We start from the raw sequence: 25,484 nt of genomic DNA, 5'->3' as shown, positions 1-25,484 counted from the left end.
CACCACTGTGATTGTAATCGACTTCAATCAGGTCAAATGAGTTATCAATCAACATCCTAACTCAGTAACCTCTGCTTCATCTTAAATGAAAGAAAAGGGAAAGATTTAATGATGACAGATAATAAATCATTTAGTGACGAAATCATTTCAAATCATCTTTAAAAAAGTTCAGGAAGTAGATATGACAGGAATAACTAAAGGTAATAATACATGGAGTAGTAGTACTCATATATAATCCAAATATCACTAGTTCATCCTATCGTCTAAAACTTTATTTAAATAAGCAAATGCTTATTTGAGAAATTGCAAATTTTATGTTATTAACAGCAAAAGAAACATATAGGGTCACGTACGCCCATTCAGGTACGTGTAGTGGTAAAGTGGTTCGCTTCTCTTCACACGAAGGATGGGTAGAAGAGGCATAGTTGTAGTGAGAGATTGGTGCGTGGATGGTTTACTTGGTCAGGTTTATTTAACAATAATATTTAAGAAATGTGCTTTGCAATAAATAAATCAAAAAGGACCTTTACTCTTCTAAACTAACTCATAATACCAACTGCAAAAATTATTCCGATTAATTAAAGTGATGATTAGGGAGCAATATATGTTTTAAAGTTTGTGATGATTTCTTTAGATATTCAGTTACGTTGGAAAATCTGCAAAGTTGAGATTGATGCCAATCTTAGGAGCTATTTCTTTCTGACACTTATCAGTTTAAAACATTCAAAGGTGACATTTTATTTCAAACGATGAATGATAAACAGTGAAAATAAGTGACTGAATGAAAACTAAATTAGCTAAATTAACAAGAAAAATAGTGAAATGAAACTGGATGCAGAAGTGGAAAAATATATATTTTGTTTTTCTTGTAGGATATTCATAACAAAAATTTTTTTGAAACTAAAGTTTGAAAAGAATCAAAAACAATAAAAGTTTTTGACAATAAAAAAAAAACAATAGAAAGTGATCTACTAATATACAAATTTTCTGTCAACATATTGTCTTCAAACATTATGGACAATTTATGGAACGACAAACAGCAACGAAACTCTTTTCTGAGCTCCAAAATGAGTATGCTATATCTGAAATGAACGATAACGATACTAAATGATCGTTGAAGCAAATACGTACAATACTCTAATCTATGATATAACAGTTGCTGTAGCTGGTGGGCAAGTTAATATTTGCTAACTAAAAAGATATATTTCTGAAAGAAAAAGCACCCATTGATTTTTGAATTATCGTTAGGCCTAACATGTTACTTTATAGATGACTAACAGATTTTACAGATAAAGTGTAAACAAAGTATCAAAATGATAATGACTTTTACTTACCTTGCTAATCACACTTTCTGGCACCTCATGCAGATCGATGAAAGCATTTGATATCACTATCTTCTTTGTTTCTTTTATCTTCAATAGCACATATGATTAATAGTATGATTTAATAATATGTTCCGTTGTTGTCATCAAGAATTTAGAAAAATCTTAATCAAAAAATCAAACTTATGCTAGATACAATTATAAGGATATCCATGGTTTAATTTAACCAATCAGTAACTATTGCAAAACTTTTCTAACAATAAATGTTATTCGACAATAAGACAAGCATAATTCAGAACCATTGCTTGAAAATGTATCCTTGGTCCTTCTTTCCACATCTCTGTTCGGAGTGTTTGTCCTGGTGTCACGGGACTCGCAAAACGAACCTAAAATATAATAAATTGGCTCTAAAAGTTCATTTCTGAAAGTTCACAATAATAATTCAAGGAGATTTATTTATACTGAAACTTGAAGAAAAAACTACAGAATTACTAAAAGATGAATGTTAAAAGACGAATAGAATATTTATGGAAAAAAGTGCAGACACCTTGACACTTTTGAAATATTCGTCACTGCCACCAGCAAATGCCTTTAGGATATGCCTCGTACAGAAACCGAGGGTACAAAGTCCATGTAAAATAGGTTTCTGGAAACCTAATAAAACAGAAAACTCTGGGTCGATGTGCAGTGGATTTAGATCATAACCAACTAAACGGTAGAAGGCCGCCTGAAACAGCAGATGTTCCAGCAATATTTATGGTAAAGCAGAGAATAGAAATCTCTCATGTGCAATTCTTTTTCTGAAAATTTGGAAAATTAGAGTTCCTCAAAAAATGGTCAAAGTACTGTCTGAAAATGTTAACATACCACCTCCTGCTCACAGGAATTCAAAGGCATATTTTACTATTTTACGAGAGACTAATGTCCCTCCTTTGCCCAATTTTGCTAACTGGCACAATGCTAAGAATAAAACGCGAAACAGCAGTAAGTAACTTATCTAACTCCTACATTGCAACGGAATTAAAATATATATTTTGTGAGCCCATAATAAAACCATAATTAAATTATCTTCAAAGTTGCTAGTTTTATTTTAAAAAAAAGATCAACACTTTAATTGAATCACAAAGAAAATTTTTATTTCAAATTCAAGATACTTATAAATTGAAAAGTTATGCAAAAAAAAGTCAAACCACCTGAGACACATCAGTCGCCTGTTCAGTAACATAATCAGGATCACGTTGAGGTACCGGTTCGCATGGTATTTCGTGTTCTGAAGTTTTCGAACCACCAAATCCACCTGATCCAACTTGGAACAAACTGATCTGTTGCTTTGCAATTTTAGTCTTTGTTTGTTCATCATAAGTTGTCACTGCAACTCCACACAATCACTATACAGTCTCAAGAATTGATGTTTTTTGAGAATTCCAAAGACATTATTATTTTTAGGTTGACTTCATAAAAACAAATACAAATAGGTCATAAATATACAGTTCTATTTAAAAAATTGCATAGTTTAAGACATGTTATTGCTTTAATTTCGTAACATAATTTACTAGAAAGTCACCCTCTATAAGAATTACTGCTCCTTTGCCTTTATCAAGCACTGCTGGAATGCTTATAACAGATCGTAGTTCACCATCTGTTGGTATTCGAGTAAACAATTCCAAGTATTGCTCTCCATGCAGTATTTTTGTTAAGTCGAAAGTTATGCCTTGATCAAATAGAGATTATTTACAGGATAGAGGCAATGATTTTTTTCATATAAAATAAATATCCGATTTTTATCAAAACTTTTTTTTTGCAAATTCTCATCAGTAAAGTGAATTTTCTTAAAAATAAAGAAAGAAATGAAAGAGAAAAGAGAATCAATTTACCTGGCCATTCTCCGATTTCGGTAATGGCAGCTTGTAATGCTGGGCCGATAATAAATGTAGGCAGTGCTGCAAATTCTTTGTGATTTTCGAATAAGTATTGTAACTGATCTTCAACACTCGCTCCAACTGAAAATTCAAGAAGGAATTCTAAGTAAGCGTTAACCAATGAATAAATAAAAACAATTAATAAATTAATTAATAAGCTAATTAGTAAGTTTAACGAAGAATTCCCACTTCAAATGATGCAAATTTGTTGTAAATGTCGCTGAATAAACCACAAATATATTACTCGTAGTGGAAGCAGAAGAAGGAATGATTCGATAGCTCTATGTCTTACTTCAAGGAATCATGAAATGATAGAGAAATACTGACTCCATTTTGATGTATAAAAAATTAACCTGCTAGAGCATATAAGATAGTATCACGAGAAGTGTATCGAAGTAAGTTCGATTGTACCGGTCCATGCATTCGAGCTTTTTCCGAATCCATAGTTCTTCTGATGATAAACGAAACAAGGTTGAATCCTGCAACATTTCAGGTTGCTATAAGAAAACACTCAATGTGACACTGTCTTCATCGTTAAGTAGTATTTTTCTTTGTTGCTGATATTATTTTTATCCTTTATCACATGAACAGGCATTTTCAAACAAAAGATGTGACAAAGAAGGACCACATTTTAATAATGTCATTTCGCTTAATATTTTCAAGCTTTTATTTATATTCATTAAAAGAAACTAATTAAATGACAAAATCATAAATCTTTACCAATAACAATTGCAAATAATGCCAAGCAAAGATAGCGATATTCTGTGCTTTGACAAAAAAAAAACTATTCATATACTGAAGCAATATAAAGAGTAAAAGGTAACAACCAACCCTAAGATAACATTTTTTCAGATTCCAATCACATCATCAATAAAAAGTCATTATTTGCCCATTTGCATTATAATTTTTAATAATAATAGTAATAAAATATACAAAAATCTTGTCGTTTAAAAATCTTGCAAATAAAGTGGACGAAAAGAAAAGAAAGCAAATGAAACTTTCAATTCGAATCGATCAATTTATTTGTTACGATCAAAGTACAGTGTTTGATTGAATAGTGACAACTTCGGTTTAATTACAGCGCTTATACGCACCGTTATCAAATTAATTAAACTTTGAACTCCACCAATAAATATTGATCTTCAAAATGAAAGACAGCTATCAATGAAATTAAAACTTGGTACATTTTTTGGAAAAAATATGCTGAATGATAAATATGGAAATAGACAAGTTAATAAATAAATTCGCATATAAATTTCCACAAAAATTAAGAAGATTTTTTTTTTGTTGAAATATGAGAACTATCAGAACTTCAAGCATCTAAATTTGTATCGAGTATGTATTACAGACAGTCTTCCATTTTTCTAACCAATTTATAATTAATACTTACTGTCTAATAAAACATGAAAATGTTCTTTCTTAAAGATAAGAACATAATATATTATAAACGAAGCTTCAATAATCAGTAGGATGTGATGAGGGTAATGAACCCTTTTTTAAAATATCGTCTGAAACAGCTTTTATTCTATCTGCATCTCCAGTTCGTTTTGAAATATCGTCCAGCAGGATGCGAACATGTTCACACGCCTAAAACAGATCGTCTCATTTGAGAGAAACTAAAAGTGACGTGAAAAATTGGTACAACGAAACTATTCGGTGAGGAAAAATATTTCTTTAATGAGTTAACACTTGAACTCAACTTAGTTAGAGGTATAAACGAAAATATATTTTGATGTTAAAGAAATATTTTTGTCCTTTTTTTTCAATTTAACGCCGAAAATTAATTTTTGTAATGACCATTAATTCTACAATTTTTACAAGCTAGAAATCTCTATGGGATTTTTAGATCTGCTTTATTAACCCGCAGCGTATAAAGTTCGGCTAATTTTCGTTCATATTCAAAGGATGACTGTTGGTTTGCAGCACGATTACATCGTGACAACACCGCTACAACGCTATAAATATCAATCGCTGCATCTGCCATTCGTATCAGTTCCCACTGTCTCTCTTAAAAATATGATATTAATAAATGCCATTAATTAAAGTACAAATCAAAGCAAAAAATTCAAACAAGGTAAAAGTTTCCAGATTGTTTGTGTTCATAAACAAATGCTTTCTAAAAAAGTTTCATAGTGAAACTTAAGTCGAAATATATATATTCTAATTAAAATGCCATCCGACAAGAAATAATTAAATGTGCACGAATTTAAGGATTATTTTAAGAATAAAAGTACTTCGCCAAAATAACAATCCACAAAGTACATGTTTTTTTTTTACATGAGTTTCTCACCCAAAAAAATACAAAACTTAGGTTACGTGAAATTTCACAAACACCAAAATGAGTTACCAATTATTGCTCGCTTATGTTTCCAAAGAAGAAACCTTGAAATGTTCCCAAATCTATGCACAGTTTTCTTCAAACGTGCGACAGAATGGTTCAAGCTGGGATGGCACTGGAAGTCGAAGCTGCTATAAATAGACACAGTGTTATCTAAGATAAGATATTTGAAAAAAGAAAAGAAATCTTAAAACACAAAAATTGTGAAAAACCAAGCATAAAGCATAAGAAATGCTTTACAGTCTCTCGAAGGAGGCGGAAAAGCCAAACTTCAGCTTAAATTTCGCACTAAATACGGTGTTCCATGACAAATTTTCGAAAAAAAATTGAAAGGCAAAAAAAAAAAAACCGTGGAAAAATGGATTCAAAAAGTAGTCCAATGCTTCCAGTCCACGGTTTTTTCATCTTGTACTGCATATGCTTGCCCGCATACTGAAAATTCATTCGAATATTTTTTGTATAAGCAAAACTTTTTGTGTAAAAAAAAAATCAAAACATCGATATAATTGAGGTATATCATAATAATACATAAGAATTACCTGTAATCCAGTTAACGCAACAAACAAGCGCAAAACATCATTGGCACCTTCGAAAATGCGAAAAATCCTTAAATCACGCATCACCCTTTCCAGGCCACACTCCTTCATGTAACCCATACCACCATGAAGTTGGATGGCACGATCACACACAATCCAGGCATTCTCCTCAAATTAAAAACCAAAGTTCAAAAATTTTGTTTTTTTTTTTTAAATTTTATCTTTAAAATACTAAGAATATAGTATGTGATTTCCACTAGAAATAACAAAACAGCATTTGTAAATACATAACTCACCGAAGCCATAATTTTCGCCAAAGCGGCTTCTAATTCGTAATCCACTGTACCTTTGTCCATCAATCCTGATAACATATAAAGGAGGCTCTAAATAACCTTCGTAAATTTTTAAAAATTTTATTGAATTTATTATTCACGATGTTTGGAAATGGAAGTCGAAAATATTGGAAAAGTCAAAATATTTGTTTCTATAAAATGAAAAAGTGACCTCAGTAGCATAATGACGAAGAACCATATCAGTCAACTGTTCTTGAACATTTCCGAACTCTTTCAATTTTCTTCCAAATTGCCCTCTTTCTGAGATGTGCTCAATCTAAATAATAGTTTTGAGTTTGGAAACAGCTAAGCAGAGGATAATTAAAACTTTGCTACGAAATTTAATTTGAAATTCTCGTTGAAAGATTGCCTAACGTTACCGTTTTCTGAATGCAAAATTTCATGGAACCGGTGCATACAGCAGGTATGCCGAAACGACCATTGTTCAAGATGTTCATCGCTAATTTGAAACCTTCACCTTCAGCTAAAACACCAGAAACGATATTTACAAAGCAAAAATTTGTTTCCTACAGCAAATCGGCAAAAGCAATGTCAATTATAACGAATTGAAAAGATGAAATCGAAGAGAATGAAGTCTTAAACACTTGAAAAAAAGAAAAATGAACAAAACGAACCACCAAGCAAATTATCCACGGGAACTTTCGTGTTATCAAAATGAACTTCGACGGTCTTCGAACCCTTAATACCCATTTTCTTCTCAGGAATACTCGTTGTAATACCTCCATGGCTCCGCTCAACTATGAATGCTGACATCTTGCTTTTTGATGTTCCATCCTTATCTTTTACTTGTGTCTATACATGCAATTGTATTAGTTAATTTGTAAATCTTTGTAGTATCACTTTAAACGATCATATTTCTAAAACATCGAAACTCGAAAAAGTCTAATTATATGATTATGTTTTAATACTTAAAAGCTGTCCAAAAAAAACAATGAAATAGAACTTTTTTAAAAAGGTGACTAATTCAAATTCATTTCAAATAACAGTAACTACCCGTGCAAAAACGGTGAATATATCAGCGAATGAACCATTACTGATCCACAGTTTGCCACCATTCAAAACATAACACCTTCCATCACTACTTTTCTCTGCATGAGTTTGTACTGACTAAAAAATCTCAATGATCGAGTAAAAATTAATAAACAAATCTTTCCCAATTCCAACAACTAAAATGCTCAAAAAAATCTAAGACTTGATTATAAGATTTTAGCGTGTCCAGATTTCATCATTATTACTAGTCAAACGGCTACTTTAATATAACAAAACGCTAATTTAAAAGGAAAAAGAACTGTATGTAGTACATTTGCATCGGATCCGGTGCCTGATTCAGTTAAACAGAAAGCGGCGAACTTCCGACCCGTAGCTAGATCTGGTAAATATTTACGTTTCTGTTCATCAGTACCATAAAGCAAAATTCCTTTGTAACCAATAGACTGCAAATACCTATAATACCTATACAACAGCTAAAATAAGTTCATGGACTAAAATCAGTTCTGCTCAACAAGTGTTCGAATTAATCACAATAAGTTTATAAACTGTTCAAGAAGTTAAAACAGTACCACAAAAGATTAAAGAAAAAAGTTCACCACCTACACATCTTCAAACATATATATATATATATATATTTTTTTTAAATCACAATTTTAAAACATACTATTAACAACATATAAATTTAAAGCATACCTGATGAGCACCCATAACAACAGCTAGTGATAAATCTGATTCACCAATAACCTCTGCTACACGTGCAAACTGAGTATTATTCAATCCAGCACCATCATATTCTTCTGGTACCAAGGCACCAAGTGCACCAATTTCAGCAAGTTTTGAGAGAATGTCTATCGGAACTTCTTCTTTTTCGTCATTCCTAGACAAAAATTCTATAACATGAGCGTGCTGCAAATTCTCATTTTGTACAAAAGTGATTACACATAGGCAATATCAGAGAATCAGTCCCACGATGTGCACTGCAACCATCCGCAGCAATCCAAGAAGAGAAACCAAAGACACGAAAAAAAGAGTTTAATAAGTAACTTTTCAGACCAAACAATCTGACACCATGGTAATTATCGAGTGACATATTCCATTGTTAACTCTCAAAAAGTCCAACCGCTCTTGGATTTAAATCTTAGATTTAATACAATCAGAGTAGTACAAACTCCGCGGGATTGTTAAATTCCTCCATGAACTTCTTCGTAGGTCCCAAAATTAAATGAATCATTTCTCGTTTTTCATCAGATAAATCAACAGGATATGGCACCACATGATTGAAAACTCCTTTGCCCAGAAATATATTTTTGACAAAAGAAGTTGAAATCTAAAACACTTAAATATTAATACAAACTGATAGTTAAATAATAGTCTCATCCAAAAAAAGTAATTTATAAGACGAAATATATATTTCTGACAAGCCTGACTAAATCCTTTCATGTTTGTAAACCTTAATCCACCGATAAACTTATAACCACCTCAGATGCAGTCGCCGTCGATTTCTCCGATTTAGCTTTATTTGTTAATGAGCGACAATAGCTTCTTCCCAAAATAAGCCTGCAATCAACAGTGGATAATCAATAAAAATGTGAATAATCCGCTGTTCAGAAAATAATAATCAACATAAAGAAATAATCACCTGCATTCTGAGAATAGCACAGGAAGCTTGACACAACGAGTACACATCAATACTTGTTGCTAAAAAGCGTAAATTACTACACGCATCGTTACTTCAAAACATTTCTTATCCAAATTTGCAAACGATCAAAACTTTTCCATTTAATATTATTATTAATATATTTGTGAGAGCTAAAAATGCTAAAACCTACATATCAACTTCAAGGTGTACCTATGAAGCACAAATCTGTTAATTAAAGTTCATAAAATATTAGTACTCAATAAGCCAGGAATATCTTTAGTGAAGAACCATATAAACATTATCAGGACAATCTGCAAAGTTAACAAAATGGATTGTCGGTTAGGAAATGCCTTAACAAATCAACGTTTAAAGCATGCATAGCATAAAGTAGCTCAATCTTTTTTCGTCTAGAATATTTCTAAGATGAATGGTACTTGTTCATGTTGGAATCATTACAACAAAACTCCCATGATTGGAGCATGAAATTCATAAACCGTTGATGAAACCGATATATACTTCTCACTCGACATTTTTGCAAAAAATTTGAATTTGTAAACTGTCCCACATACATTCCTCAGAACAGTAGAACTGATTAAAACGAAACAAGGAGGGACAATTAGGGAAGGGAAATGAAGAGGAACACATTGTCTGCAGACTTTGAACTCTACCGATGGTTTTTAATGTGGTGCGCGAAGAATTGAGAACATAGTACAAAGTTCGATGATTCCAATTCGCATCATTCAACCATTTAACCTACATAAACATATTCATATACCTGTTTACTACGTTCGTATACCTTACAGCCTTCGCAGAAATGGGTGAACGCAATTCAAATTATCAGAGACGGGTGTATGTGCGATAACTACCGATGGAAATGAATATATTTTTTGGTACATGCAACTAATATGTACACCAAATCTTTCTTATCACAAAAACGAAATGATGGGCTTCAACAGTATGTCCTACACAATTCATCCAGAAACACCGAATTATTTTTCTGACTCAACTACCGCCATGATGTACAACTTAAATTGGAAACAGAAAATGTTATGAGGAAATCTTATAGCTGTCCTTCACTTGTTGTTTAATCACTGAATAAAATACAATCACGCATCAAAACATCAACAAACATCTGCAACTTTTCTAGACCTTAACCAACATTAACCAACACTCTTTAGAAGCAAGTGGATTATGGAATACAAACAGTGATGGCAAAATGAGCAAAAGCTCGGTACATAGTAGCGTCATTATATCAAGATATGCTGTATTGAACGACTGAATATAGGAGAATTCCAAAATTTCTACATTTGAATTTACCAACCTTAATAAGAGTGCAGAATTTGGTTGAAGTCATATACCTTTCTAAAAATAGTTTCAAGATAAAAAAAACCATTTCTCTGAAATAGATTTGAGAATCTGAAATTCTGACAGAAAGTCTTACTCTTTCACGTCAATATTTCTTGGAAAAAATTTTCACAATCGAGCAAATCTCAATGAAATCAATACCAACTACAATGATAATTTCAAAGCAAACCCAAGTGACCTGAAGTTAATGCCAAAAAACAAAATGCGAGGAAAACTTCAACGAATTTTCTAAAAACCAAAGATATTCAAAAAAAGCTAAGATGGGAAGAAAACTGGTTGTAAGGAATCATAGACTCACATTACTCAAAATTAAAGAAAATAGTCAGAAAAAATAATTCTAAAAGATACGATAAAAAGCACTGTTTCATAGTGAATGAAATAAAACGAGACACAAAAATATTACTGTTAAAAAGAATAATATCTGAATAGTAATCACCATTCATTTACAAATGCTAGACTCCACCACTCAAACGAGCTCGCTTCGTAGCCGGTTCCGCCGATGAACCTGGAATGAAAGGCGAATAGTTTTGCAGAAATATGCTAAAATTCACAAGTCATCGAAACAAAGCACAAAGTGATAGTCAATCAATACTTAATAAACTAGCTAGCAAGATAACAATAGAAGAAAATAATGCCGTCACATTACTATTCCATAAAAAAAAGAATCTTCGATGAATATCTTCGAACTTGTCCCGTTCGACATTAATCTTAAACTCCCATATAAAATCAACTGTTTTCGATCACTTTCAAAGTAAACAGAACTCTTTGTCTCGATATCGAGAATTCAAAACTTTACCACAGAGAAAAAACTTACTTGGGCTGCTACTAGCACTCAGTGAGCGAGGATCGCTGCTGGATATTGCAGCAACAACTTCAGTAACTAGAGCTGGATGCTCCTTCACCAGCTCTGTCCAACCATCGGTCTAAATATAGATACTAAAACTGTTTTATGAATATCCATAACTATCTATTAGTGAAAACTACCTACAATTGGAAAAACGTCTTCTTCAAATTAAAAGCACGAAGTTTTTTTCTACGCGAGATATGTGGGCCTAAAGCAGAATACAACAGACGGAGAATAAACAAATGAAATGAAGAATTTCTTAACTTAGAATGTCACTAACCAAACTATCAGAAAACTTTAACTTTTTTTACGCAGCAAGTAAATGGAAGAAACAAAGAGCATAAAGATGCAGTTAAATATGTACCTAAAAGCTATTATTTATTGGGAAAATAATGCAATATTTATAATGCATTCATATTCTTTCGCTACTATTATATAGAAAATAATCATAAATAGTCAAAGAACAAAAATAAACAAGAATAAGATTAATGAGAAGACTTGAACCAGATAGAACATAAAAATATTTTTCCATAATATATCAAAAACTAGAAAAAAAAATCAAACATGTCAAAAAAAAAAACTTGGATTTAAGAGTTACCATCATTTTTTAGAACTATCATCGGTTTTCATCATACTGGTGAAAACTTAGCTCATATAAAAGTAAAAAGTTACAGTGATAATGGAAGATGAGTTTTGTGCAATGAACTTGATGGCATCTGATTTCAACTCCCGTGCATTGTGCATATCAGCGAAGACCAAATAACGGCAAGCAGATTCAACTATCAATCCAGTGCGAAGCACCTTAAAGTCAAAGGATTAAACTCAAGCAGGGAGCAAGTACTTCCAAATAGCTTTACTTTCAGCTAGTATTTAATTATTAGATAACCTATTATTAATTATTAAATTATTATTATTAAATAGTTTGATAAGCTTGAGCTCGAATGACATTCATAATTTTTTTTAAAGATTTAATGAAGCAGCAATAAATTACAACTACTGATTAATTTTCAGCATCGCAGCTCCTGATCCTTTATGTCATCAGCATATTATCCATATAAATGTTTGTATTTATAGGAAAAAATTCAAATTAGACCTGATCAGCCATCTCTTTAAGGCCTGGGAGCTGGAAGCGATCTGCTGCTGCTAAAAGATCTAAGGCCATATTAGATAAATTGGGGGATCGACCAGTGTACATATAAAGCAGCAATTCTTGCATTACCTGTAAATTCAACGCAAGCAAATGATTCGACTGATTATCAGCGTAGAAAAAAAAAAAAAAAAACCTCTATTTACAATTACTATGCTCTAACGTTCAATTCAGTGCAATGGAAAAAAAAAAAAGGTAAAGAGAATTAAAGAGATAGATGGTTAACTAGAAATGATAGAAAATAGTTATATTGAAAAGTTTTATCGTTAACAAAATTTCCTTAATCGTCTAATAAGTTGAATTGCACGCCAGTGGAACGAAAAAACTGCAAACCTCAAAATCTATGTCTGGAAATACAACACGACTATTTTTAGCTTCCTCCGTGTGTGGCTCTAACATTGCTGCAAAGACTGGAGAACGAGCTGAAAGTATTATTTGATGAGCTGGCAATTCGCGTCCACTGGCGACTATTGTAAAATCGGCAAGACGTCCTTCCTTATAAATTGCTTCCAAATCCCGGGCTATCTGTAAAATAGCATAGTACAGGATAGCGGATATAGCAATATAACTTCTGTGATACAAAGCGAGTAATATCCATAATGTCAATATATATTTTGCTATATGACCTAATCAAATTAAAAGTGTTCAACAGTTTTCGAAATGGCGATTGACAAAACGCGAATTACTGTACCCACATACTAGTTCCCATCTACAGAGTTTTCAAGAAATTTGATTTCAATTTGGAACAGGAATTAAATAACCTCTGCTGGACGAGCATCAGGAACACTACACTGCCGTGGATTCTGGCTACTTTTAGTAACAGTATCAAAAGTAATAGTAAGACTTAAAACAAGCTGCAATTCATCCTGTGGCTGTATGTGGCTAACTAGAACATCGCGACGTATATACTCGAAATATCCATGCAGCTGAAAGTAAGTTGAAATATAGTTGAAGTATACACAGAAAACCACTAATCCAAAGTATCTACTATTTGAAATCATTCTTTTGCCTCCACAAAATAATTTAAGAAAATCATATATTAACAGGTTTTAGGGTAGAATTCAAACTACGCAGTTGATTTTTGACCAAAGTATTGAGTACTCCCGCGTAATGTTAGCGAAGACTTTACCTGCTGTGTACCAGTGTAAACGGTCGTAGGCGCTTCTTCATTTTTTGCATTGTATACTGAAAATTTCGCCCGATATTTGGCTGAATTCGTGTTGCAGAAAACCTAAACAAAACATACAATAAAAGTTTTAGCATAGCATATCCAACTGACATAAGAATTTATAATAAATAATATCTGCTGAAGAACTATGAGATATCGCTTCATTTCAAAACAAAATATAACGCAGTTCAGTAGCAGCTACAACAGTGAATTAGTACAAATGTCATGAGGAAACTAATGTAAACACAAACCTGGAAAAAACTGAAATCTTTATTCGACTCTTTGTTGCCCTGTGGATGCAGCCTTATTCGAAACGTCAAGTGATTTCCATCGAGTGTATTTGTAGGAACTGGCTGAAATCGTATAAATTTGTAAGCAGTGAACTGATATAGTTATTGCATATTGCTCTGTTATTAGAAAATGCTGTCCCTCCCAAACACTAACCGTTTCTTTGATTTTAACCGACGTTTCCAAATATCGACATTCGCACTGAGAAAAGCCACGAATGGTCCAAACATGAGAATGCTGTAGTGAACGTACTTCCGTCGTTGACCAGCTATCGGATGGACGCAGCGGACCAACAATATCTGCCATGCCCCGGCCACTAGAGCCTTCTAGAAAAGGCTAAATCCACCATTACAATTTAATTTTCTTGTGCCAACTCTATATTACTGATCGTTTTGTATAAAAATGTAACTGGCATTAAAGAATTGTAACATAGCAGATAAGATGCCAAGAAGTTCTGAAAGTTATCTTTCCAGTGTAAAACGTCGCAGCTTACATTACCTGAGGCCACCTAAATAAAAATAACTAATAGACCTCTTCCTTTTTTAAACATACTTAACAGTTCTCACTCATCTGCTGATATTTCAAAATAAACCTACCTTCCTCACCTCCAGCACCGAAATCCACTTCTTCGCCCGTCGTTTTGAAGAACCTCTACAATGTCAGCTTTACAGCTGTACCTGCGAAAGATAAAAATGTGTTAAATTAATAGACCCTGAAAGTATATCACATCAAATATCCTTTCATAAATTTAATAAGAAACAGAGCATGAATTAATTTCAGAAAAACCTATAAGCTTGATGCAACTACAAGAATAATTATTCTCTTTATAAAATTTCACTTTCTAATATTACTGTCTGTACAGTGTTATCTAAAACTACAAGTCAACATTCAGGAAGTGAATTTAAAAAGATGCTCAATGATACTATCAGAGCACTGATAACTTAATAATAATGTACAATATCAACGTTAATAGTTAGCATATAAAGAGCTGGATAAATAATTCTTAAAGATAAAATCATATTAAAATTGGAGTACTAACTGAGTGAATTTCAAGTGACCTGGCAGAAAGGGAAAGGACACATGGACATGAGTAGAACCAATCGAACATTACACCTAGACAAACGGCCAAACCAGCTAGTATAAACTTCTCTCTACGTTACGAGCATCAGAATGATGGTAGCGCTATGCAAAAATGTGGACTATTGAGAAGAGGAAATAGAAGTGGTACTGCTTGAAGAACTGAAATGGATGGTTTGATTTATTTACGTGTAAACGATAGAGCCAAACAATTATAATATTATTGTTGTTTACTGCATTTTATGTAAATTGGCTTTGTTGATGAAATAAGTTATATGAGAGACTTGCATAATAATAAGTATGATTTGTGAAATGTAAAATTATATCAAACAAAAATTTTATTTTAAAAAACTATACCCTTACATGAGTTGCATTTCATTTCTCGCATGTTTATCATCCATTACTTCATTTAATTCAATTTTTTTTACTGCTAGTTAAATGTATTTCTACGTGACGTAAGTGACGTGATCTATTTAACAACATAGCCATTAGCCAGCCATTTTTGTACCTGCAAAAGCTTCATAATGGTAGTTTTAAAATTATTCGCTTTAATCCGTCAATTGTATGAATAGACTACCTAAGATATTATTGAGATGAAATTTATAAGTTTGATTTTAATAAGATTTCTACTTCTATTTATTTAATTTGCTTCATACTGGGCTAATTTTATGATTTTCTTTAATACTTTTTCTATATACCATTTTTATCAACTACTTATATTATATTTATCAAAAATAATCTGATTTCTTGATTTGCTTGTCTCTTTGCTTCGTTTAAAAAAGAATCCCGAAAATTTTATTTTCATTTAAAAATGTGACTTACTTTGTCCAACAAAGTTAATATGTCCCATTAATTGGTTTTTTTTTTCCATTTTTACCCATGAATGATGTTAGAGATGAAACAAAATTGGTGGGCAAATGTAACTTAGTCCTTTTGTAATATTCAGGCAATCATCTACTCTATAATGAACGAAATCTGATTTCTTATCATATTTTATTCATCCTTTAAATTACTCAAATTAATAGTTAGCTCACGTTGATCATTCTGGAACTTCCCTTCCCTTATCATATCCTCTGATCTATTATTTTATTACTACACTACTATCTAATATATCTTTTTATATCATTACTTTATGATATTACTTTATCCACGATACTTGTTCTTTTCTGGTACATTTATTTTTCATTTATTTTATTTAACTTATTATTATTCACTGTATGTTGTTGATATTGCTAAAATACAAATGAGATTCTCCAAATATCTTTCATACTTCTTATACTAATTTATCATATGCTTCATCTCGCGATAAAAATCAAACTTTTTCATGCAAATTTTAAACCGATTAAAATGAAAATTGTGAACTGTTTCTCAAACATTGTTCAAAATGGAGCTTAAGGAAGACTGTTGCGATTCTCGGGATCCTATGTTATCGGAGAACCTTCCAAAGTATCCATTTTGTATATGTTGTGACAAAGGTATTCCTATTTCCTATCTCAATGCACTTTCCCAAAATCATCCAGTATTTCAGTAGTGATTCACAAAAATCAAATTTAATAACATTGTTTCAGTTTTAAAATTCTTTAAATTAAATTTATTCTGGTGATGAAGATCAGTTGATTAGAATGACGTAAAATTTTACAAAATCTTTGATTCATGCTCTACGAAATTATTTCTTCCTAGATTGCATCGCTGTTTTTATCTAAACAAATTTTTGCAAAAGTAGTAAAACTGAAGATTTTTTTTTCGCTTTTGCAGAGCACAAAAAAAATAGTATGCAGAAGAGTAATATTATGAAAATTAATGAAAAATTAAGTTTTCATTCATAAAAATCTTTCCATGACGCAAATTTACAACTTATTTTTATAAATTAATACCATACAACACAATTTGCATTGCATGAAACTGAGACTATCATTGAACACGAAATTTCCTAAAATTTTGTCAAATATCTGCTCTTTTTAACCGTTATCTTATGCAAAAAAAGTATTTAAATTAGTGGAAAAAAAGAGATTATTTTATTATATAATTGTTAACATAACATTAGATGTTTTCAGTCTTTTTGATAAGCATCATCATCCTAAAAATGATCACAAAGTCCCTCGCATTATTTGTCAATTTCTCCTTGCACTAATTGACATTTTATTATAATAAATGTAATATATATGCAAATTTTTTTTTTTATTTTTTTTCATCCTTAAGTTATCCCAAAATTCTTACTTTATTAACTGCATTTTTTTAAGCGCTGCTAACTTATTCTGAATTTATCACAAGATTTAAGCACCCATTTCATTAATATCATGTTAAAAAACAGCTTTAAAATTTATTATCAAGTTCTTTAACTGTCTCAAAGCATAATATCAATATTGCAAAAGAAGTAACAATTACGTTGGAAAGAGCGTTTAATTTTATTCACAATTATAAGTTTATTAACTCTATCAACTTTATTTAGAAATATGCGATTTCAAAAGTTTGCCGTTCGATTCTTGCACTGATAAAGTAGATTTGAATTTGGAAATCGTTATGGGAATCAGCTGTGATATTTTAGAGAATTTATATCAGGAGTCATATAGTGAAGAATGGCGAGATTTCTTTGATCAATACAATAGTATCGATGGCATTCAAGTCCTCCTTAATTTTTTGAAATATTCCGCATTCCAATTGAAAATTTAATAAATATATCATTATTCTATCTCAGAAATAAAAGTTAAAATTAAACTAAATTATTTTCTCTCAATTCCTATCTCACTGACGAATATTCTTATGAAAAACATGTCTGCTATAACGTAATAAGATAACACCAGAAGATGACTGATCCGATCGAATAAATCCACAAATCGTCTTGCAGGAAATATTTGTGAAAAGACAAGATGAATGGATTAGTCCCAAAGGACCACGTAAACGTTATCAGCGTTTTCGTGATAAGCGTTATATTTGTGATCAATGCGATCGTTGTTTTACTTTAAAGCAAAATGTTCAGTATCATATCGTTACTTATCATCTCGGTAATCAACAGATCATCAGTAATCGTGGCAAGCGTTACGTTTGTCTTACTTGTCAAAAAGTAATCTGTCCATTTATTTCTAACCTTTCCAGACAAATACCATAAATTAGTAAGCAAAGAAAGTAATCTGAAATAATACTTATGACTTCTTAAACTGTAACCCCGTACAATACATTTCAAAGAATATTTAATATCCTGCAAGCAATAAGTACTGAAATGATTTATTCAAATCAAACAAATTTATAAAAGCTAAATTCAGAAATGATTTAAAAAATAAAAAACAAATAGCAAAATAGCAATTAAATTAAAGCATAAAATTGTCATTTCAAAACAGAATCATTGAAAAAAAAGCCAATAAATGAAAACGAAAAGAGTAATTCAATTGAAATTCACTAACAATATTACTTAAATTATTATTTGATTTCAAATGGTTGTAAATTGAAGGTATATCGAAGCGCAGAAGCGGCTCGACAACACAATAAAAGGGAACATTTCCGCTTGCCCAATGTACAAATTCATCGTTGCTCTATATGTACTCGTATTTTCCCAAGTAGTACCCAATTAAAAGAACATATTTCCATACAACATTTGTTAGTTTCCATTTTAAATTTCACTGATTAATTCCTAAGTAAATTTAGGAAATTCCTTGTTCTTAATATGATAGAATGCTAAGTTCGGTTTAATCATTCTTTCACGTAATGGGCAGTCTTTTCTAATCTCACCTGGATCACGTCTTTGACGTTTATCTGATTATTTACTCGACTTAGCACTTGTTTTCTATCTGACGTTGCATTATTCGTTCAGTGCGAGAAATAAAAATGAATTTAAAATTCTCGATTGTAATTAGAGAAAAAATCATTTTCATTTTTCATTTCATTGATAAATAACAAACATTCTTTCAACAAAACTATAATTTCCTCTCTTTAGACAAGAAAGGCCATATATCTGTGACAAATGTGACGCACGTTTTGGTCGACAAGGAGGTCTCAGACGTCATCACATAATGGTACATACAAATCGACGATATAATTGTCCCTATTCAGGTTGCACTCATCCTGGTTTCAAATGTTCTAAGGTTAATCATTTTCTAATGATTTCATCCTTAATCATTTTGTAGTGATTGCTAATCGAAAGAATCCTTATTTCTATGCAAGAGAATGAATTTTATAATAAGATTTAGATGAAAAATTGTAATTATAGCAAAACTTTCTACTTGATTCAAATTGAATTTTAATTGGAAATTTCCTAAAGAGATGAATCATGTTTCCAAATTTTGAGATAAATTTAGTACCATCTTTATTTACATTTTACAAGTTTTTCTTAAATTTTCAGTGCTTTTTTTTTGCAGGCTTTAGTAGCTCACATTCGATCACAACACACTAAAGACAGACCGTTAGTTTCACATTTAAAAAATTTGATATATAAGTGATTTAAATGTGTACAAATTTTTTGTTCATTTGCAATTCTACGACTTTCTTTCAGTAAATTTCTTATGAATAATTTTCGAAAAAATAAATCTTACCTTCAATCACTTTTTTAACTCAATTTTGCAATGTTTTTATGAAATATAAATGCTTATCTCACATTTATCAATTTTGCTTGTCTCATAAAAAAACTATTTTATGTTAATATTAAATGATAGTTGTGATAATAGTCGAACTATAATGTAAGCAACAATTTTACTGCTGCTATAATTAATAGATATTAGTAGAAGTATCCAAAAAACATTTTATATTTCCTATCAATATTTTAATACATTTTTGCTAGAATCTTCATTTTATATTCGAATGCAAAATTGATTAGCAATTTTTTCATTAAAGATCTCATATGATCTGTAATTTTCAGTACATTCATCGCTTTTATTTACGTACACTAAAATACTTTGCTTTTACACAGTGCTAATTCTAATTACAGTTTTGCGTGTTTCGAATGTGGGAAACGTTTCGTACGTCGAAATGATCAACGTGTTCATGAATTGTTGCATACTTCGCATGAGCAGTTTGATTGTAAAAAATGTGGACAACGTTTTCGCCGTCAAATTTACCTTAAGAAACACGAGAATTCATGTCGAGTGATTAATGATAATACTTATTCGTCCATCTGTCAACTTCAACAATAAGTTATAGAACGCATTCACATTCGACATATAATAAAAATCTTTCATTTGCTGTTCAATTCTTATAATTAAATATGTGTACTCCTCTTTGTTTACTTATTTTCTAAATTGCTTTAACAAAAACATTAAATGTATTTTGGATAATAATGCAAATTTTGTTGTATCAAAGGACAAAAAACGGCTCTGATTGCTAGACGTTGACACGTTTTTATTTATCAATACATTTTAACTACTTCTTTAAAAGTAACTAAAATCTCAACAGAACTATTCTATTATATGGAATGATATACCTTTCCGCCGTGGAATAACTATAGCATAATTCTTACCCGTGGGGAAGGGATATATTGGAGGAGGTATAGGTGTATATATCTGCACAATCTAACATATTGCAGGAAATGAGAGATAGAACATTATTTTTATTTTGACAATGCTAATTTATTTTAGTTCAGCTTGCATATTTCTGTATTATGATAGCTTAGCTTTTCTCATTGGAAAATTGAAGCATCCTAACAGTGAAGTCGGTGTTTTTGAAGACAATTCGACAAAATTACATTTAAAGCAATAGTCGTTCATATTTGGAACAATGTTAGACCTAATTTAGTAGCAGTTGATAGCAAATTTTAGCCATGAAGCGAGCCGTGAATTGATTGATATTTCATAGTATCAGCGGCGAAAACAAATTTTGACAAGGTTTCAATTTTGACAAACACTGTCTTACCGTAGTTTATGAACAACACTAATTCCATCTTTACCTTGTAATGTCTGAATTGCAAAGTAGTACACTAAACGTAGCTATAATGAAATAAATCAGGTAATAACAACCGCTCAGGTATATTCATCTGTTCAGCACACCGTTTTGAGTTGGGATGTGACATTTCATAACGTGATATTGTGATGTCACTGTTAAATACCTAGCCTACATTTCCCTGTATTACGGTAAGGTCGCGGCGCGGTGAGCGTTGGGCGTCTCAGCTTGTTGTGGTATCACACGGGCATCTTGCTGCATTTGCCGTGTTGTGGTTTAAATGCATCGAATTTAATCTGATCAGGGTTACCTCGATTATTTGTTTTAATTGCCTTTTCCTGTTGCACTTAGCATTTTTGTACCATCGAAACTTGCAGAATGTTGCTATCGCGAAATACTAATTGAAAATAACTTGTGTATTATGATGTGATAATGTGAAAACTCACGTTCCTAAATTTGTGCAGTATTTTTAGGTTAACAGGGAGAGAAACTGGACAAATGAGCAGTGACGGAAATGTAAGTTATTTTTGACTCTCTCACCATTACTGAATACTTTTTTCTGAAGAAAGGAAGCGGTTTGCAACTGAAATTGCAGCTATAATTGAGAATACTAACAGGTCGTCGTTTTCAGCGCAGTGAATCAGCACCTGCACGTAGTGCGTCACGGAGTCGAAGTGGCACACCGATGGCCTCAGGTAAGAGTAATGGCCATGCTCGATCTCCCTCGGGCTCTCGACCCCGTTCATCATCTCACCATTCACTATCTCAATCACCAGTTCGTGAACGTTCAGCTGCTTCGCGATCGTCTGCTGGACACGAAGCTTCCAGATCTCCTTCACGCGCTCGCTCAAGATCACGCGATGACAGACGTGTTCGCCGCTCACGCTCACCTGAGGAACGAAAACGATACCGATCGCGCAGTCGTGACTCACGATACCGTCGACGAAGGTACTGTCTTAGTTGAAAGGTCTTTCGCTTTCCTCTCGGATCGATTTTACCAGCGTTGTTAAGGTTGTCTTTTTTCATAGCACCAACTTATTATTATTTCACTGATAATAATGCCGAACGGAGTGGGAAGCAACCTCAAATATTATATTAATTGATACTTTTGGCAGTGAGAAAATCAGAACAGCTGAAACGCTGTGAGCGAACAGAATTCAAAAATCAGTCTCAATGAAAACAGAATCAATGAATCAGTGAGGCAGGCAGTTCAATATTGTCAGCGCTCAGAGTGGAACATCACAGTTTCAAGCTCAGAGTTGGCTGTCAAATCCAAATCAGTACAGTTCAGCATCCATCCTCAAATACCCAATGTGCAATGCACCACACCACTACTATCGACAGTCAGTTGTGGTATTTATAATGCCGCTAGTAGTTTAGAATCCTAGTTCTCCACTCCTTATCCTTTTTTCCTTGTACGGTAGTTTGAAGATTTTTCAATTGGTAGTATATGAATACGGACTGTAGCATTTAGGATAGGTCATTTAGGATGGAGGATTGAAGGGCGATTAAAATTTTGATATTCAAGGGTGTCCGCGTATCTCTCTCCATGGTTTATATTTAAAAATGTCACAGCGTTGCAAAATAACTGGTAAGGGTACTGGAAACCCTTCCTGTTATTTGAAAAGTTCGGTCTGGAATATTTTAGCATATTTCTAGTAAATTGACTCAATTCTGCGTTCTTTTCTTTCCTGGGACGTTTGCCTTCAGTAGATATTCAGTGTTTCCATCCGTCCACAAAATCTGTCGATGCTAGCTATGAACCAGATACTCTTGGAATCTGTAAGTATAGAGGAAGAGTTATTGAATGAACATGAAAAAGGACATTGCTTATAATATATTACATATCAGTCATACCAGCCTTTTATTCTGAGTTCACATGAAATTCTGTCTAACTCTTCCTCGTTATTGTAAAGATTTTGTTATTATACTATTGGTAAATGAACCAAGGAGGGGCTGAACTGCACAAAACATTGAAATAAATAACAGTTCATGAATTCCTAATTAGAAAGCATGCTAGTTTGGTGTAGAAACTATTTGAAAATAAGAGAATTATGGACGATATGAAACTGCTTCAACACCACAGTTTCATTTTAGACATGTTTGCCTTCTATAAATTGAATTCTTTATTCTACATAACTCATTGCCAATTTGTGTCTCTTACAGTTCCAGCTATGCTGTAACAGAGTAGGTTAGTTCATGATTTGTAAAAGTTGTCAAAAGCTGCACACTATCTGGTTGTACCGGATTGCAAATCTACGAATACTTAATTCTATGATCCACAGTGTTCGAATTCAAGATACAAGATGCCTATAATAAAACATTAAAATCGTATTCAGCCGATCACCATCGTCGCCAGCTCGTCGGCGCTCTCGTTCACGTCGACGTAGTCGCTCACGTTCCCCACGTCGTATCAGCCGCTATTCACCGATAAGACGAAGTCGGTATAACGACGGTCGTGACAATCCAGAACCATGTTCCTGTCTTGGCGTTTTTGGCATGTCACTTAATACTACTGAACGTGACCTGAAACGAATTTTCGGCGAATATGGGGAAATTGAGTCAGTTCAACTAGTGTACGATCGCTACAGTGGTCGCTCACGTGGTTTTGGCTTCGTTTACTTTGAAACTACGAAGGAAGCAATTCGGGTAAGTCTTTTTTGTCGAAGTTTTATCATATATGGATCATTTTTCCAAATTTGCATCAAAGTGAGTCTAGTTAATAATTCGAAGAAACGAACTTTGTATTTACAGGCTAAAGATCACTTGCGTGATGCTGTAATTGATGGAATGCGCGTTCGTGTTGATTTTTCTGTAACCAAAGGAGCTCCGAGATAGTAAGTACATATTTCGAGCTTGAAAATGTTTGTCTAGGCTTATTGTTTGGGAAGGTTTATATATTTCTAGAATTAAATGGGTATTTAAGTTGCATGAAAATTACGTGTTTCTGGATTCCGAATCTGGTATTCTTTTCGAAAAAGTGTTATCCAGTCCTTGTATAGTTACAGGGGGCGTTCGCCTCGTCGTTCTCGAAGTCGCAGTGTGGACAGTTATCGCAGACGACGTTCGCGTTCTTGAGAAGAGTGCGATGTTGAATAATTTTTTTTTTTTTAAATACTAATTTGTTCTTGTTTATGCTAACATTAATTGTATTCTCCATAATTAGTTCATAATATTTGTTTGCTTCTTGACATCATAAAAGCCGTAGCTATCCCATAAAAATTTGTTGTTATTTCTGGCCTCGTTGAAGGCTCGTATTCTTTTCATTAAGTGTTCAATCACTGAATGTACTGGCGCACAGTGATTTGGCAGCTTGGCTATATATTGGCTAGCCATTTTATCTAATCATGATCTATTTCTTAAGCCGTTGTCAGAACTTCGAACTTCGAATTCAAATATGTGGTATTGGAATAAAGTCAGCCCCTTGGCCGATTTTTATTTCAATAAACGTTATCTTTATTAGTTGCAACAATTCTATGTAGCCGTCATTAGTCGCGCTTTATTGACTTCAGATTATATTTTCCTTGTGAAGTATTCCGTTTTCATTAAATTATCTAACTATAGAACGTTGTTTATACAAATTCACGATATGTCATATCTGTGGGTCGGTTTTTCACATTTTGTTTTACTTAGAAGACGGTATTATGTTTCAACTGAAATGACTGAATACTGAATTTGCGTAAGGCATTGTGATTTTGTCGGGTCTAAAATTGGGTCTTACTGCAGCATATTGAAGGAGGAGTTGCAGGTGTGTTTGTTCGGAAGATGATTGAGGTGGGGCAATTTTATTTCATTTGTTGGTGAATTTCATCAAACATCGTTGACATTGGTGATATTCATGGGGCAGTGTACTCTTGTATTTTGGTTCGAAGAATTCGGGTGTGGTTCTTCAGGATTCGGTGCATTTTTTTATGGTCTGAATTAGCGTGATTTGTGGCATATTTTGTTGAAATTGAGAGTAATAGGTCGTCTTCTGGGGATAAGAGTTGCATATGAAGATGTAGTTATTACATTTCGAAGATTCTGAGGAAACAGGCTTGATGTAGTGTAATTGGCAGACAATTAAGCAACACTTTGCTGCACTTCTTAAAATGTCTTTGTTGATTATCCATTATAGCAATTCTGTTGTGTTATAGATTCATTAAGTTTTCTATTTCATTTTCATTTTATTTAAGTCGTCTTCATTCGATTCCGTGTTTATTTTAACCTTGTTATTTTAAAATACAGAATATTGAATGGGTGGTGAGGATGAATTGTCGATGGGTTACCAAAATTTGTAATTAAAAAGCAGTAGCTGCATAAACTAGGTAAAATAGTTTCTGAGATCATGGACAAATTTCCTGAAGTAGCTATTTTTAATATTCAGAACTATGTATAGCAGTTTATGTGAATAGGGAATTTTAATGTGAAATACATCTGTTACATTTCGCGCTGGGAGAATAGTGCTAATAAATGTGAGAACTTTATGGATTTGATTAATATCTCAATTCCGCATATAATTTAAGAAAACACTACGAAAAATTCCTTAAAAAAAAGTTATAGCATCGTACACCGCTGATGGGTGATATTCATAAGCGAGATTATTCGTGATAAATCCGTCACTTGTTTGGAATGAATTTTAGTTCTACAAATTTAT

At 32.5% G+C, this 25,484-nt stretch overlaps 6 protein-coding genes across 9 annotated transcripts; 2 read left to right on the top strand and 4 right to left on the bottom strand.

Annotated features, from left to right (window-relative positions):
- Positions 1 to 1,076: 1,076 nt before the first annotated feature.
- Bma-maoc-1 (maoC like domain containing protein) lies at positions 1,077 to 3,685 on the bottom strand (the record flags this gene model as incomplete). Its single annotated transcript, XM_043078418.1, has 8 exons — positions 1,077 to 1,082; positions 1,335 to 1,412; positions 1,622 to 1,708; positions 1,870 to 2,049; positions 2,516 to 2,691; positions 2,887 to 3,033; positions 3,197 to 3,322; positions 3,595 to 3,685. 8 exons carry the CDS (start codon positions 3,683 to 3,685, stop codon positions 1,077 to 1,079), a joined length of 891 nt encoding a protein of 296 aa, XP_042934352.1.
- A 1,011-nt stretch (positions 3,686 to 4,696) lies between these two features.
- Bma-acdh-12 (Acyl-CoA dehydrogenase, C-terminal domain containing protein) lies at positions 4,697 to 9,144 on the bottom strand (the record flags this gene model as incomplete). The annotated part of the gene is made up of 15 exons (XM_001896233.2): positions 4,697 to 4,828; positions 5,103 to 5,248; positions 5,589 to 5,710; positions 5,929 to 6,011; positions 6,119 to 6,283; positions 6,412 to 6,498; positions 6,620 to 6,724; positions 6,828 to 6,931; positions 7,083 to 7,260; positions 7,462 to 7,575; positions 7,770 to 7,901; positions 8,152 to 8,335; positions 8,628 to 8,785; positions 8,937 to 9,015; positions 9,098 to 9,144. 15 exons carry the CDS (start codon positions 9,142 to 9,144, stop codon positions 4,697 to 4,699), a joined length of 1,836 nt encoding a protein of 611 aa, XP_001896268.2.
- Positions 9,145 to 10,914: 1,770 nt separating this feature from the next.
- Positions 10,915 to 15,017, bottom strand: Bma-bath-44 (BTB/POZ domain containing protein; the record flags this gene model as incomplete). Its single annotated transcript, XM_043078417.1, has 11 exons — positions 10,915 to 10,967; positions 11,277 to 11,385; positions 11,979 to 12,107; positions 12,400 to 12,525; positions 12,787 to 12,978; positions 13,215 to 13,379; positions 13,583 to 13,684; positions 13,873 to 13,974; positions 14,066 to 14,235; positions 14,506 to 14,560; positions 14,949 to 15,017. The coding sequence occupies 11 exons, from the start codon at positions 15,015 to 15,017 to the stop codon at positions 10,915 to 10,917; spliced, it is 1,272 nt and encodes a 423-aa protein (XP_042934351.1).
- A 1,353-nt stretch (positions 15,018 to 16,370) lies between these two features.
- On the top strand, positions 16,371 to 20,106 carry Bm17492 (Uncharacterized protein; the record flags this gene model as incomplete). Its single annotated transcript, XM_043078416.1, has 7 exons — positions 16,371 to 16,461; positions 17,436 to 17,608; positions 17,832 to 18,047; positions 18,432 to 18,577; positions 18,915 to 19,062; positions 19,336 to 19,379; positions 19,902 to 20,106. The coding sequence occupies 7 exons, from the start codon at positions 16,371 to 16,373 to the stop codon at positions 20,104 to 20,106; spliced, it is 1,023 nt and encodes a 340-aa protein (XP_042934350.1).
- A 1,240-nt stretch (positions 20,107 to 21,346) lies between these two features.
- On the top strand, positions 21,347 to 23,686 carry Bm2855 (RNA recognition motif domain containing protein; the record flags this gene model as incomplete). Of its 4 annotated transcripts, XM_001896237.2 has the most annotated exons (5): positions 21,347 to 21,364; positions 21,480 to 21,543; positions 21,640 to 21,796; positions 23,188 to 23,497; positions 23,603 to 23,686. In XM_001896237.2, the coding sequence occupies 5 exons, from the start codon at positions 21,347 to 21,349 to the stop codon at positions 23,684 to 23,686; spliced, it is 633 nt and encodes a 210-aa protein (XP_001896272.2). The 4 variants fall into 4 exon arrangements, with proteins under 4 accessions (XP_001896272.2, XP_001896271.2, XP_042934349.1 ...); XM_001896236.2 differs by having other exon boundaries at positions 21,480 to 21,796; XM_043078415.1 differs by lacking the exons at positions 23,188 to 23,497; positions 23,603 to 23,686 and adding an exon at positions 21,964 to 21,994 and having other exon boundaries at positions 21,480 to 21,796.
- A 99-nt stretch (positions 23,687 to 23,785) lies between these two features.
- On the bottom strand, positions 23,786 to 23,923 carry Bm14445 (Uncharacterized protein; the record flags this gene model as incomplete). The annotated part of the gene is made up of 1 exon (XM_043078413.1): positions 23,786 to 23,923. A coding segment is annotated over one exon (138 nt), but the record flags the coding sequence as incomplete, so codon positions are not given.
- Between the last annotated feature and the right edge of the window lie 1,561 nt (positions 23,924 to 25,484).

This window comes from Brugia malayi (assembly GCF_000002995.4).
Source record: "Brugia malayi strain FR3 genome assembly, contig: Bm_v4_Chr2_contig_001, whole genome shotgun sequence".
Lineage (NCBI taxonomy): Eukaryota > Metazoa > Nematoda > Chromadorea > Rhabditida > Onchocercidae > Brugia > Brugia malayi.
The sequence above is the reverse complement of the archived record's forward strand: the minus strand, read 5'-3'. Positions and strand labels throughout refer to the sequence as shown.